The sequence below is a fragment of the Salvia hispanica genome, chromosome 1, assembly GCF_029641045.1.
Source record: "Salvia hispanica isolate PSC_SH4W2 chromosome 1, Shi_PSC_v1, whole genome shotgun sequence".
Classification (NCBI taxonomy): Eukaryota; Viridiplantae; Streptophyta; class Magnoliopsida; order Lamiales; family Lamiaceae; genus Salvia; species Salvia hispanica.
In genome coordinates, this window is record NC_142692.1 from 30,775,918 (window position 1) to 30,788,695 (window position 12,778).

A 12,778-nucleotide genomic window follows, 5' to 3' on the forward strand; every position below is an offset into this window, starting at 1 on the left:
TTTGAATATTTTGTAATTCCACTAAAGTAAAGTCTATGCTTTTATATTCTTTATTTTGGATTTTGGTGGCTAGTGACTCAAGAGTAGTTGAAGCCTCTTCATAGTACATCAGTTCAGTCGCTATATTGGTTTTGGCTAACTCAGAAAATATCCCATTGGATTACAATAATTTGTTGTCTACAACTAATTGTTCTATTATTTTATTTAAACTTTCATATTAAGATTAAAAACTAGGTGCATACATCCACGACCCCATTTTTATAGTGTTAGTCACTGAATTAATTGTTTTTCGTTTTAGTTTAATTATAGTCTATATGATTAAGGTACAAATCACTGATGATTAAATTTATTAATTTGTAATTAAAGTGCTGTAATTTATAATTACAAATTATTAAGTCATAGTTGCAGTTTATTAACTTATTTTTAAAAGAATATCATAGAATTTAGTAATCAAATTTCGGATTCCATAGTATGAATCTGGTGGTTTGGATTTAGCAATGATTTAAATTAAAGGATTCAAAGTCTGCCTAAACATTTTTTATTAATAAATGAACAGAAATTCATAGTTCACGTCGCCTTGCATTTGGATCCGAGACTTTTAGTCTTAGCCATTAAACACTTTACAACTAGGAAGTATATTCTGGTTCTAGATTTTTCTAATGAGCCACAACAATCCGGCAGGTCGCTGACTGTATTTTATTTCATCGGATGTTTCCCAACGGGTCGCTGGGCTGACCTTCGTGCGAATTTAGCAGTATATTCTGGTTCTCGGCTACACGGCATGCTTTGTCAAGTCAGGGAGTCATTGGGTTCCTTCTGTTCCACATTTTGATCTCAACTTTTGCACTTTGCAATTTTTTCATAATGCAAACCTATTTTCTACCAATCTCAACAAAATGTTCAAAATATCAAAATAGAAGAATTATACACTATCAAGCTTCATTCAAGCAATATATGATTAAATTCAAACAAATCTAACATCTAAAAACGTGCAAAATCAACACGGATCAACCATCCGAATTTTAAAAGGTTAGATTTTAAAAAAATTATATTGATCTTAAAAATTATACACTTTAGATTGATTCTGGTATGTTTCATAAACTCTAAAAGTGGTCTACAAAAAGATAGAACTAGTCACGTAGGATCAATTTATCCGGAAAATGATATTCAGGTCGGGTTGGAAGAATATCACTCTGTTTGTAATTCATGGAAGATACCATAAATGGCCTAAGAACAATATCCCTCACCACGCAAAGGGTAACAATAGTATTTAGTAATACCATATTAATTTTGCATACCTGTCAGCAACTTACAACAAACGACAAGAAAAGCGACTCCTCCAAAAGAATATCTTGGTCAGATATACTGCTTTATGTTTATTGGATCTTCATAGGGATGTACTATAATAGTATAATATCACTCCTTTAGCTATAGTTATTCCTTAACAACAATTACCAATATCAAAAAACAACCACCACAGTTGGTCGAAAATTAATTATAAACTGTGAAGTGGAAAGGAAAGGCTTTCCGAAACGTCCTCACGTGATTTCTTCCAAAAGACAAAAGCAGTCGCAGACATACAATTAAGTAGTACTACTAGTATACTTATTCTTGAGGGGAAACACATAATACGAAAAATAATATGCTACATACCTTGTGTGAGCACCATCCCAGTTTGATGTACGCTATAGCGTTCTTTTGTTTTGTCTTCTCTCCTAATTCACTGTCTTTGCTGACTACAAATCAACAATCATTCACGTCTCTACCCATACGATCAAGGGAGCCGGTTTGCTTTGCACTTTGTTTTTACTTTCACCCTCTCTCTCATACACACTGATTCATTTAAAAGAAGAAAAAAAAAAGGACAACAGAGAAAGGAAAGTTTCTATTTCTTAACCACAGGTTCTGAATTCACCTCTCTAACTCTCTCAAGGGAGGAAACGGCCAGAGAGAGAGAGAGAGAGAAATGGTGGTGAATGAACAAATTTTCAGCAGTATAACAAGTAAGTCTCCTTATTACTTTCTCAACGTCCAAACTATGCATGCACGTGCACACACACACTGCACGCACTGTCAACGAGATAAGTGTGCTTCTGTTTTTTCTTTTAATGTGTAGACTCATTTCAGTGTATGATGAGAATATGATTTATATATTTAAATTTAAGTTCATCCTCAAAATCTCATTCTTGTTAAAAGGATATAAATAGAATATTATCAGGATGACTGAGACTAGACTTTCTAAGCATTACATGAGAGCAAATGAAATCCTGGATTATGCTAATTTGCTATGTTTGTGATGATGATGCCACACTTGTATGCATTCTATGCACAGTGTTGTGATGTATGGCCTAAAATATGAAAAAGAGAAGATGAAGGTGTGTGTGGCGTAGCACAACTGAACTAATAGAGGGTTGCCTTATTTTGTCTTGTACAAATTTCTTGTCATGTTTGATTAAGCTTTGTTTTACCAAGAAGAGAACATGTACAGAATTGGACAAGGGTTTTGTTCCTACACTAAAGATGTTCTAACATATCATACTCAGATAGCAAGAACTGAACCCACTTTTTTCTGTTCTTGGATATATTTGTTCAACTAACCTTTTTAAGATGTTGGGAGGTGAAAGTAGTGAAAAAATAAATAAACAGACAAGTAAACAAATGAATGGGTTGCTCTGAGGTGACCTTATAAAAATCCAAGAAGTAAACTAGAAGTTTGGAGGCATCGTATATAATATAGGCAAGAAAGAGAGAGAAAACATCAGAAGAATACATGTGCTTGTTCAGAGGGGTGAAAACAAAACTGATATAAAGTCATCTTTTTTCGGCACTTTCTTAAGATTTGATCATGATTTCAAATGTACTTCTGAAAAATAGATCAGGATCAAGTTGGAACTTTAGTTGATAGGAATCTGATTCAACATCAATGTATAACAGGTGTAATAAAATCAATTCTAGTATTGGACACAGTTAGCACTTCATCATAGCAATCATGAAAAATCTAATAAGTAGAGCACAGTAAAGATGAAGCATCAAAAAGTAGTTTGAATAGTTGTAACAAGTACTTGCTTGATTTACATGGGTTGATAACCTCCTTCTCGCTGACGATCTCCGTCAGATTTAAGGTTTCTCGAATTTGAAGTAGCGTGGCCAGAGATGATCTCCCCCTGCCACTGGGAAGATGCCAGTATAATCATGCAACTCGTATTCTTGGTGATTTTGTTGCTTTCCTGCATAAGAAATAATTTAGATTATTTCTGTAAAAGAATAAAGAATCCGAGAGATGAGAAATACCCAACAGATAGAAAATATGGGCTCTCCTACAGAATCAGCGTCATCTGTGCCATCTTAATGCTCATTACTCAAGTTGTGACGTTGCTGGAATGGCAACACAGCAGGTGTGGATCCGAAGTCACAGTTCTTTCATCAAGGTTGATGCAGGTGATATCATGGACAATCACACTGATTGTCCTTTACAAAATTCGAAGAAGGAATCATATCAAGTTTCCATTGATCTTGAGATTCTGGTGGACATCTAGCTTTCTTTTATGTTTTGCTCGGGCGATGATTGATGCTCATTTTCTGGTAATAAACCATGATCAGCTTGGGTTAGAAGAATATGATGATATGATCAGTCTTGCAGCTTCTTTCTGTCTTCTTATTCTATCCATCCGAGGTAAGGCAGCCGTAACTCTTAGCACAATAGAGGATGAGATTGTTGCTCCCCTTCTGAACGGGAAAAGAGATAAGAATTCAGAAGTGAAGAGAGACAATCCTTATGGAAAAGCCACCTTCATCCAGCTTGTCACCTTCTCTTGGCTTAACCCGCTGTTTGAGTTTGGATTCAAGAAGCCGCTTGACCAGGATGAAGTCCCGGATGTAGATACCAAGGATTCTGCAGCTTTTCTATCTCAGGACTTTGATCAATGCCTCAAGCACGTAAAGGAAAGAGATGGGAGTGATATACCATCTCTGTACAAGGCAATGTACATTTTTGCAAGGAAGAAAGCAGCTATCAATGCACTTTTTGCCATCACTGGTGCAGGAGCATCTTATGTAGGACCTTACCTTATCAATTACTTTGTAGAATTCCTAAATGAGAAGAGATTTAGGAGTCTTGGAAGTGGATACCTACTTGTGTTAGGCTTCCTCGGGGCGAAACTGGTTGAAACGATAGCACAGAGGCAGTGGATTTTCGGTGCTCGGCAGCTTGGCCTTCGCCTGAGAGCTGCTTTGATCTCTCAGATATACAAAAAGGGGCTCATCTTGTCAAGCCAGTCGCGTCAGAGCCGAAGCAGTGGGGAAATCATCAATTTAATGAGTGTTGATGTACAAAGGATCACGGACTTCATATGGTTCTTAAATACATTATGGATGCTGCCAGTACAAATCTCCCTAGCAATCTTCATTCTCCACATAAATCTTGGTAATGGAGCTCTAGTCGGGTTGGCTGCAACTCTGATACTGATGGCTGGCAACATCCCATTAACAAGAATCCAGAAGCGATACCAAACGAAGATCATGGATGCCAAAGACAACCGCATGAAATCCACATCAGAAGTTCTTAGAAACATGAAGACTCTCAAACTGCAAGCATGGGACAGTCATTATCTTCTGAAGCTTATTGACTTGAGAAAGATAGAGCATAACTGGTTATGGAAGTCACTTAGAGTGACTGCATTAACTACATTTATCTACTGGGGTTCGCCAACTTTTATCTCGGTCATCACTTTTGGTGGATGTGTATTGATGGGAATTCCACTCACTGCTGGAAGAGTGTTGTCAGCTTTGGCTACGTTCAGAATGCTTCAAGATCCCATTTTCAATCTGCCTGATTTGCTTAATGCGATTGCACAGGGAAAAGTTTCTGTTGATAGAATTTCTTCATACCTGCAGGAAGATGAGATCACGTCAGGTGCAGTAGAATTTGTTCCAAGCAACGAGACACAGCATCATGTGGAGATTGACGGAGGAGTATTCAGCTGGGACATGGAACAAGGAGGGAATCCGACCCTCGATTATATACAGTTGAAGGTGAGAAAGGGAATGAAGGTGGCCATATGTGGCACTGTTGGATCAGGGAAATCAAGTTTTCTTGCATGCATACTCGGTGAGATGCACAAACTATCAGGGACAGTAAAGGTCAGCGGTGACAAGGCCTATGTCCCTCAGTCACCATGGATATTGACAGGCAATATCAGAGAGAATATTCTCTTCGGCAAGCCCTATGAGAGTGATAAGTACAACAGAACAATTGAAGCTTGTGCTCTGGAAAAGGATTTTGAGCTCTTTGCCGCTGGAGACTTGACAGAAATAGGTGAGAGAGGCATCAATATGAGCGGTGGCCAGAAGCAGAGAATACAGATTGCACGCGCTGTCTACCAGGATGCTGAAATCTATCTTCTTGATGATCCTTTTAGTGCCGTGGATGCTCACACTGGCTCACAACTCTTTAAGGTTTTTTCATGTTGAATAACAACGTTGATACTTTAACCATATCTTCTTCTCTCTTGATATTGAATCCAATGGCTACTTTACCTTTTCAGGATTGCTTGATGGGAATTCTCAAGGACAAAACTATACTTTATGTTACTCACCAAGTAGAATTTCTTCCTGCAGCCGACCTCATTCTGGTACGTCGTGAGAAACATATTCTTTCACGGATATTATGTTCAGCTAAGCATGAATAAGATCATCACGTGTTTTCTTCCAAGAATAATCTTTTATACGACTAACAAGTATCTATATATGCAACGTTGATGGAATTGTATATGATTATGTGTGTCAGTTATGAGTTAGTGTCAAATCACAAGTCTTGTTTTGACAGGTGATGCAACAAGGGAAAATCACACAAGCTGGGACGTTTGATGAACTATTGAGGCAAAATATTGGGTTCGAAGTTTTAGTTGGTGCTCACAGCGATGCTCTGGCATCAGTTATGACCATGGAAAGCTCAAGTAGAACCACGGAGTTTGCAGCAGTGGATAATGAAATAGACACAGATGCCAACATAAATCAAGAATTTCCTTATATAAAGCAAGATTCAGAGCACAATCTAAACATAGAGATAACAGAGAGAGAAGGCAGGCTGGTACAGGATGAAGAGAGAGAGAAAGGAAGCATTGGGAGAGAAGTCTACATGGCTTACTTGACCACTGTGAAAGGTGGTGCATTAGTTCCAATCATTATTCTTGCACAATCATCATTCCAAGTATTGCAGGTACTCAGCAACTACTGGATGGCTTGGGCTTGTCCAATAGGAGACGACGATCTAGTCGATGGAATGGATTTCATACTGCTGGTGTACACACTTCTTGCTGTTGGAAGTGCATTCTGTGTGCTACTCCGTTCTTCTTTAGTCGCCATAGCAGGTCTGCGCACGGCAGAAAAGTTCTTCAGCAACATGCTGAACAGTGTTCTCCGCGCTCCAATGGCATTCTTTGACTCAACCCCTACAGGAAGAATCCTAAGTCGAGTAAGCACATACCAAGTTTTGACAGAAAAACCCTAAAAAATATGATAATGCAGTCTCATGATGATACTCACTGCTGTGAACAGGTTTCCACAGATCAGAGTGTCTTGGACTTGGAAATGGCATACAAATTAGGTTCGTGCGCCTTCTCTATAATTCTGCTGCTTGGAACTATAGCTGTCATGTCACAAGTTGCGTGGGAAATTTTCGTCATATTCATTCCAGTGACGGCTATCTGCATCTGGTACCAGGTATGACTAATGCCTCGCAAAATAAGCATCATTTTGTTTCATGTGTCCATGAATCTGTAACCTTTTTTGCCTGTGGTTTTCAGAGATATTACATACCAACAGCAAGAGAGCTAGCGCGTCTAGCAGGAATTGAAGGAGCTCCGATCCTTCATCATTTTGCAGAATCACTGACCGGAGCAGCAACCATCCGTGCTTTTGACCAGCAGGAGCGCTTCACTGGTGCTAACCTCTGCCTCATCGACAACCATTCAAGACCGTGGTTTCATAATGTATCTGCCATGGAATGGCTGTCTTTCAGACTAAACCAGTTGGCCAATTTCGTCTTTGCCTTTTCTCTGCTCTTGCTAGTTACTCTCCCTGAAGGGGTCATCAATCCAAGTAAGCCAAATCATCAATCAGATCTTATATCAACGGAAAAAAATCAACTTACCAACAACTTGTCTTTGTACAGGCATTGCAGGACTTGCAGTCACCTACGGTATAAATTTGAATGCTCAACAAGCTTCAGTCATATGGAATATATGCAATGCAGAAAACAAAATGATATCAGTCGAGCGGATTCTCCAGTATTCACATCTCGCAAGTGAAGCCCCACTGGTAATAGAACACAGTAGGCCTCCATCAAACTGGCCGGATTTTGGAACTATTTGCTTCACGAATTTGCAGGTTAACTAACTAACTTGGCATTGCTTTCAGTATTCTTTGTTTCTGACTTTCTGTTGCTTGTAAATAACAAAGTATACATTGATTATGTGGTTGTAGATACGCTATGCTGAGCATCTCCCATCTGTGTTGAAAAACATCACCTGTACTTTCCCTGGGAGAAAGAAAGTAGGGGTTGTGGGAAGGACGGGTAGTGGGAAATCGACCCTCATACAGGCCATCTTCCGTGTTGTGGAAGCAAGAGAAGGCAGCATTGTCATTGATGATGTCGACATATCTAAGATAGGCCTTCATGATCTCAGATCAAGGCTCAGTATCATTCCACAGGATCCAACCATGTTCGAAGGAACTATCCGAGGCAATCTTGACCCCTTAGAGCGACACTCGGACAACCAAATCTGGGAGGTACAATCGTATACTACAAAATGTGGCCAACATAAGGAAATACTTTCAGAAAATCATCAAATGATAAGATCCTTATTGGTTTCTCTGCAGGCGTTGGATAAATGCCAACTTGGAGATATAGTGCGTCAAAAGCCAGATAAGCTGGAAAGTTCAGGTTAGTATGTGGACACATTTCAGCATTCGTTTTTCACCATGAAAGCTTCTAAAACGCGTAGATTGTGGCATCAGTGGTGGAGAATGGAGAGAACTGGAGCGTTGGCCAGAGGCAGCTGTTCTGTCTCGGGAGAGCTCTGCTAAAGAAGAGCAGCATCCTCGTCCTAGATGAGGCGACTGCATCTGTCGACTCAGCAACTGATGGAGCCATACAGAAGATCATCAGTCAAGAATTCCAAGATAGGACAGTGGTCACAATAGCTCACAGAATCCACACAGTTATAGACAGTGATCTGGTCTTAGTGCTGAGTGATGGTAATTATCATACTGCCTAATTGTGCTTGATGAATATCTGCATCAGTCTCTAACAAGTCTAATGTTTCCATGAGCAGGGAGAATAGCAGAGTATGACTCGCCAGCTAAGTTACTGGAAAGAGAGAATTCATTCTTCTCCAAACTGATCAAGGAGTACTCCATGAGATCTCACGGTTTTAACGGCGTACCAAAGCTGCACCATTAACTTGTGATGCACAAATCCATGGCACGAAATCATTAGCTTATGCATTCCATCAAGATGTAGTAATGTCTGTAAAGATGAAGGAATAAAATTAATGATTCAGTATTCTGATTGTCAACAATTGCTCAAGTTTAGGTGGTGTTGTTAAAATTTAAGTAGTGCGACTTCATTTAGAGGAGTGCGATTTACAATTAACAAAAACTGAAGGAAAAAGGAAATGCTTACTAACGACAAGGAGTAGCGAACAATGGCGGTGGTGATGACAGCAGCATCTTCATCGTTATCCGCCGTCAGATCGGAAGCCACGACTGCGGGCAACGGTGCACCAGCTCCAGAGAACCGGAAGCCGTCGTCGACGAGGCCACTTCTATCGGTGTCGAAGCCTACTTGGATCGTCAGAACCGAGGCACGTATTTCCGTCACTTCAATTTTGTTAATTAGCAGAAAAGTAGGCACCATACATATCTAGCCGCCTTAATTTGATACAGAGTAATTTTAGGTTCCAGTTGGAAGCGACGATTTGGAGTGTGTTTGGAGCTTGAGCATGTCGATTTTTTTCAGTAGAGATTCATTTTCTGAAAAACTTTCTATTTGGTGTGTTTGGAGATAGTTGTCTCTGCTGATGCAAATTGATTGTGTTTACTGTTTACAGAAGATGATATTTTCTTTTGCTATATAAAGCTTTTTCAATCGGAATTAAATAGCTAATGCTTTTGCTGTTCTGAGCATGGACTCCATTCATGATCAATGCCTCAAAACCAATCAAACTACACCTATGCATCTGCAGTTTAGCAACTATACTTGTAACCTATAAACGATGATCGCCTTTGTGTCCGCACAAACTTTGTAGCCTCAAGCACCTCGCCGGTTAAGTTACATCTGACAAACCTCCTCCTCTCAGTAGAGTGCGGAGGAGGCTTATTGACCTAAGGCATGTTGCGTAGCTGTATATATAGTTCTTTATATATCTTCATTTTTTAACTTAACTGTACATGGCTCTTGTACTTGGGAAGGTAGAATATCAAGTTGGAACTAACACATTGCTGTTTATCTGTGTACATGATAATGTAGTCCTTTTAGCAAAAGAAACTACAGGTTGTCTGTAATGAGGTGTGATACATTGAATAAAGTCTACGTTTCTCCTAATTATTCTTTTGGCTGTTGATGATTATTGTAGTCAAATGTTCGGAAAGAACGCATAGCACCACCGGTTCCACCCTGTGTTGTGTGTAGAGGATGTGGTAGAGTTGATTGCTACAACTGCAATGGAAGAGGTGCATCTTTCTCTCTTTCTGCATCACTCTGTAATTTTCTTGTTTCTTCTGTTTAACAAATTGGTTCTCATTTCGTGTGCTACCTCGATTACCTTTCTCTATATCCCGAGCTCATTGTTCACTGATTGGTCACTGGTACAGGACGGACAAATCAGATCGAACTGGCAATGCTTCCTAAAGGAGAATGGCCAAAATGGTAAGGTGATAAACCTCCAATATGAGAAGCAAATTCTTGTGTTGTGATCTGATGAAATTGTTGTTAATAGGTGCAGGAGCTGCGGCGGCAGTGGTCTTGCTTACTGTGCGCGGTGTTTGGGGACTGGAGAGTACAGGTATATAATGGGATTTCAGTTCATGAACAAAGATGATGGTGTTCCACCCAAAGATAACCCAAGGAATCATCGCCGGAGTTCACATACATTCTCTGACCTCTTACTGAATAATGATCATACTGATTCGGATGCTGGAAACTCAATAATGTGATAGGCTGGCTATACACTCTGCTTCTTTTTACTAGTGTCTGAACTTAGTCGTACATAGTCATTTCATAATTGTATCTTGCATCTGCTTTGGTTCATTTAGATTGTATTCTGATCTTTGTTGTGGGCTTATCTGTAGCACCGTCTGCTGGTGTGTAACATGGGAAGCAACAGAAATGAGATCAGCTGATACATGTTTTCGAATTTTGTTTTGTGAACAGATTAAATATGTATGGTCATGTATGTGAAGTCCACAAATTTAGAGGGAATCATTCCGAGGGAAATATAAGGGCATTGGAAATGGGAGAGGGATGCGTTGCAAGCGTCCCATCCCCCCGCGTGTTACATGGCCGATGGACGAAGGTGGGCAGTAGGGGTTAGGGGGTTTTACTATTTTATGTACTTATAACGAATCTTACATGGGATATCATTCCCACTGGGTCTTATTACTAGTTTGTTTTTAAAGTGTAAGGTCCAGCCAAAAGTAAAAGCATTATTGGTATTGAGAAGAAAAAATAAAATAGCTTCGCCGAGTATTAATACAAAGACTCATTCAAAAAGAGAGTAAAAAAACACCAACATTACAGGTTCAAGAAGTGCCTCCGTGTGGGATAAGTGCCGCAGCTACAATTCTGCCTTCTTCGTTCAATATATTGTAAGTGGAGGCTGCATTTCTCTACAATACAACAAAGACATCAATAAACTACCAGTGTCTTAAGCAAAGAGGAAAAGTTTGATCAAGCTACCATGGGGAAACGGAAGCACACGGTAAAATGCATGTTCTATGATGAGAGGTGTTAAGAACTTACTGAGTCAATGACTTCAAGTTTCATGCCAGTCGAACGAATGAAGCTACGAAGTTCAGGATTTACTGGTTGAATATGCCTCCCACAGCCAAGAACTAAAATCTCTGAGTTCAATAGAATAGAAGCCAGATTAAGCTACCAACACAAATAAAATCAAGTGACAGAAACAATGTAGACATCTCAGATGCTCCACACATGCATAACACTGATTCAAATAAGGATGGCGCATGAACAAACAAAGATGTGTACTTCCTCTTGGTTTACACATGAAAGAATAACACATCTTTTACATAAAAAACATAAGCACTTTACCTCAAATCAAACACCTTATATAAAACAAGAGGATCATGTCCACATAAGGTTTTTCCTCTTGGTTTAATAATACAGAAGGTCTAGTTTGAGTTACTAACTTACTATCTACTGTGAATGTACTGCTTCTGTTCACATTGTGTTTCAATTGTATGAAAGAAGATATCCTCTCTCAATCAATTCAAGTAAGACGTTGGTTGCTTACACTTTAGAAGAATATAATTAGACTTCTTACCTGGTATGGGTTGCAAGGTCTTAAAAATAGACAAGCTGCAGAAAATGATGAAAACAGAATAACATAAGAAATTGTCTCTAAAAGGTATTCGCAAGAAACGTTAAATGAGTAAGAAATTTGAATTGAACAAATTCTTTAGCTAAAGACAGCTTCAATAAGATAAGTTGCCGATTTAGTTCAAACATAAACTATTCGACTCAGCAGAGAAGCATAGAAGAAAATGGTTGCCACAATAGTACTATAAAAATCTACATTTGAAGTTTGAAGAAGTCAATACTATACAGACAGATTCAGACATCTTTCTTTTTCAAATATTATTGTTTACTTCAGCCACAGATTCACTGTACTCAATCACATGTAGAGATGTTGCATAAAAGCCACCAAATGACTATTACAAACTCAGTTTCAATTATCAAGGTTCCGTAACTTATAAAGGATGTATAATTCGCACGGAATGACTTGGGTAGAAATTCTTTTAGCATAACATGGAAATGGAGAACTAGAATAATTCCAAACCTTTCCTTACTTTTGATTCTCAAGAAGCGCAATAAAACATACACAATATTTTAAGTTAAACTGGTTTGTTTCTATTCTTAAAGAATCTAAAATGAAAGGAGTTGAAGGGGCAGTATTCTTCTCTAATATGAGATAGATGAAATCCCAGGAGTGCCCACCTGTAGAAAATATTAACAAGATCTGGCTTATGTTGAAGTCAAATGATTTCTCATATTCAAGTACTACCTTTCAGCAGTGATATCTGAGAACTACTTGGGTGTCCAAGACATCAACAAATTTCCTACACAAAGTATGCTACCTTCATACCTAACTCCATTTACTCTGAACCCTGTGTCATCAAACCTGTCAAAAGAAGAGAATAAAAGTTGGAACAAGTTAATTCAGGGTATACTCAAAAGCATATTCAGCAGGGTTATTATCCACATAAACGTCATGAACATAATGCTGAAAAGGATTAATCTAGTTTTGTGCCCCTAACTGTGAGTGTTTCTAGAGAATTGTCCCCAGGAAAAGGTTTGATGTATGTCGGTAAAATGCTAAAATCTGGAGCCGCAAATCAGGATTAGCCCTAGTGGAAATAAGATGAATATATGTACACACCATGACACCAAGGAAATCCTAGTATTGGACTATTAGCAGTGTCATTAGTGGGCATGTTAACCATCCAACACACATAATTAACTACAAATCCACTGTGTACT

At 38.9% G+C, this 12,778-nt stretch overlaps 2 protein-coding genes and 1 long non-coding RNA gene across 3 annotated transcripts; 2 read left to right on the plus strand and 1 right to left on the minus strand.

Annotated features, from left to right (window-relative positions):
• Window positions 1-1,871: 1,871 nt before the first annotated feature.
• On the plus strand, window positions 1,872-8,473 carry LOC125223582 (putative ABC transporter C family member 15). The gene is made up of 11 exons (XM_048126787.2): window positions 1,872-2,003; window positions 3,116-5,454; window positions 5,544-5,630; window positions 5,825-6,472; window positions 6,556-6,720; window positions 6,804-7,098; window positions 7,172-7,386; window positions 7,483-7,788; window positions 7,879-7,942; window positions 8,017-8,256; window positions 8,334-8,473. Exons 1-11 carry the CDS (start codon window positions 1,967-1,969, stop codon window positions 8,459-8,461), a joined length of 4,524 nt encoding a protein of 1,507 aa, XP_047982744.2. The 5' UTR covers window positions 1,872-1,966; the 3' UTR covers window positions 8,462-8,473.
• LOC125223584 (uncharacterized) lies at window positions 1,964-8,818 on the minus strand. Its single transcript, XR_007176744.2, has 5 exons — window positions 8,684-8,818; window positions 7,151-8,527; window positions 6,544-7,077; window positions 3,292-6,449; window positions 1,964-3,227 (listed from the first exon to the last, which is right to left on the minus strand). It is a non-coding gene; the product is annotated as an uncharacterized LOC125223584 (long non-coding RNA).
• Window positions 8,706-10,415, plus strand: ENA (DnaJ/Hsp40 cysteine-rich domain superfamily protein). The gene is made up of 4 exons (XM_048126788.2): window positions 8,706-8,864; window positions 9,636-9,732; window positions 9,874-9,928; window positions 9,999-10,415. The coding sequence occupies exons 1-4, from the start codon at window positions 8,706-8,708 to the stop codon at window positions 10,213-10,215; spliced, it is 528 nt and encodes a 175-aa protein (XP_047982745.2). The 3' UTR covers window positions 10,216-10,415.
• Window positions 10,416-12,778: the final 2,363 nt, after the last annotated feature.

Coding starts and splice junctions, on each gene's coding strand:
- LOC125223582 (XM_048126787.2), top strand. CDS start 1,967: ATGGTGGTGAATGAACAAATTTTCAGCAGTATAACAA. Junction 5,631..5,824: donor CTGCAGCCGACCTCATTCTG/GTACGTCGTGAG, acceptor TTGTTTTGACAG/GTGATGCAACAAGGGAAAAT. Junction 7,789..7,878: donor CGGACAACCAAATCTGGGAG/GTACAATCGTAT, acceptor GTTTCTCTGCAG/GCGTTGGATAAATGCCAACT.
- ENA (XM_048126788.2), top strand. CDS start 8,706: ATGGCGGTGGTGATGACAGCAGCATCTTCATCGTTATCCGCCGTCAGA. Junction 8,865..9,635: donor CTTGGATCGTCAGAACCGAG/GCACGTATTTCC, acceptor TGATTATTGTAG/TCAAATGTTCGGAAAGAACG. Junction 9,929..9,998: donor AAAGGAGAATGGCCAAAATG/GTAAGGTGATAA, acceptor TGTTGTTAATAG/GTGCAGGAGCTGCGGCGGCA.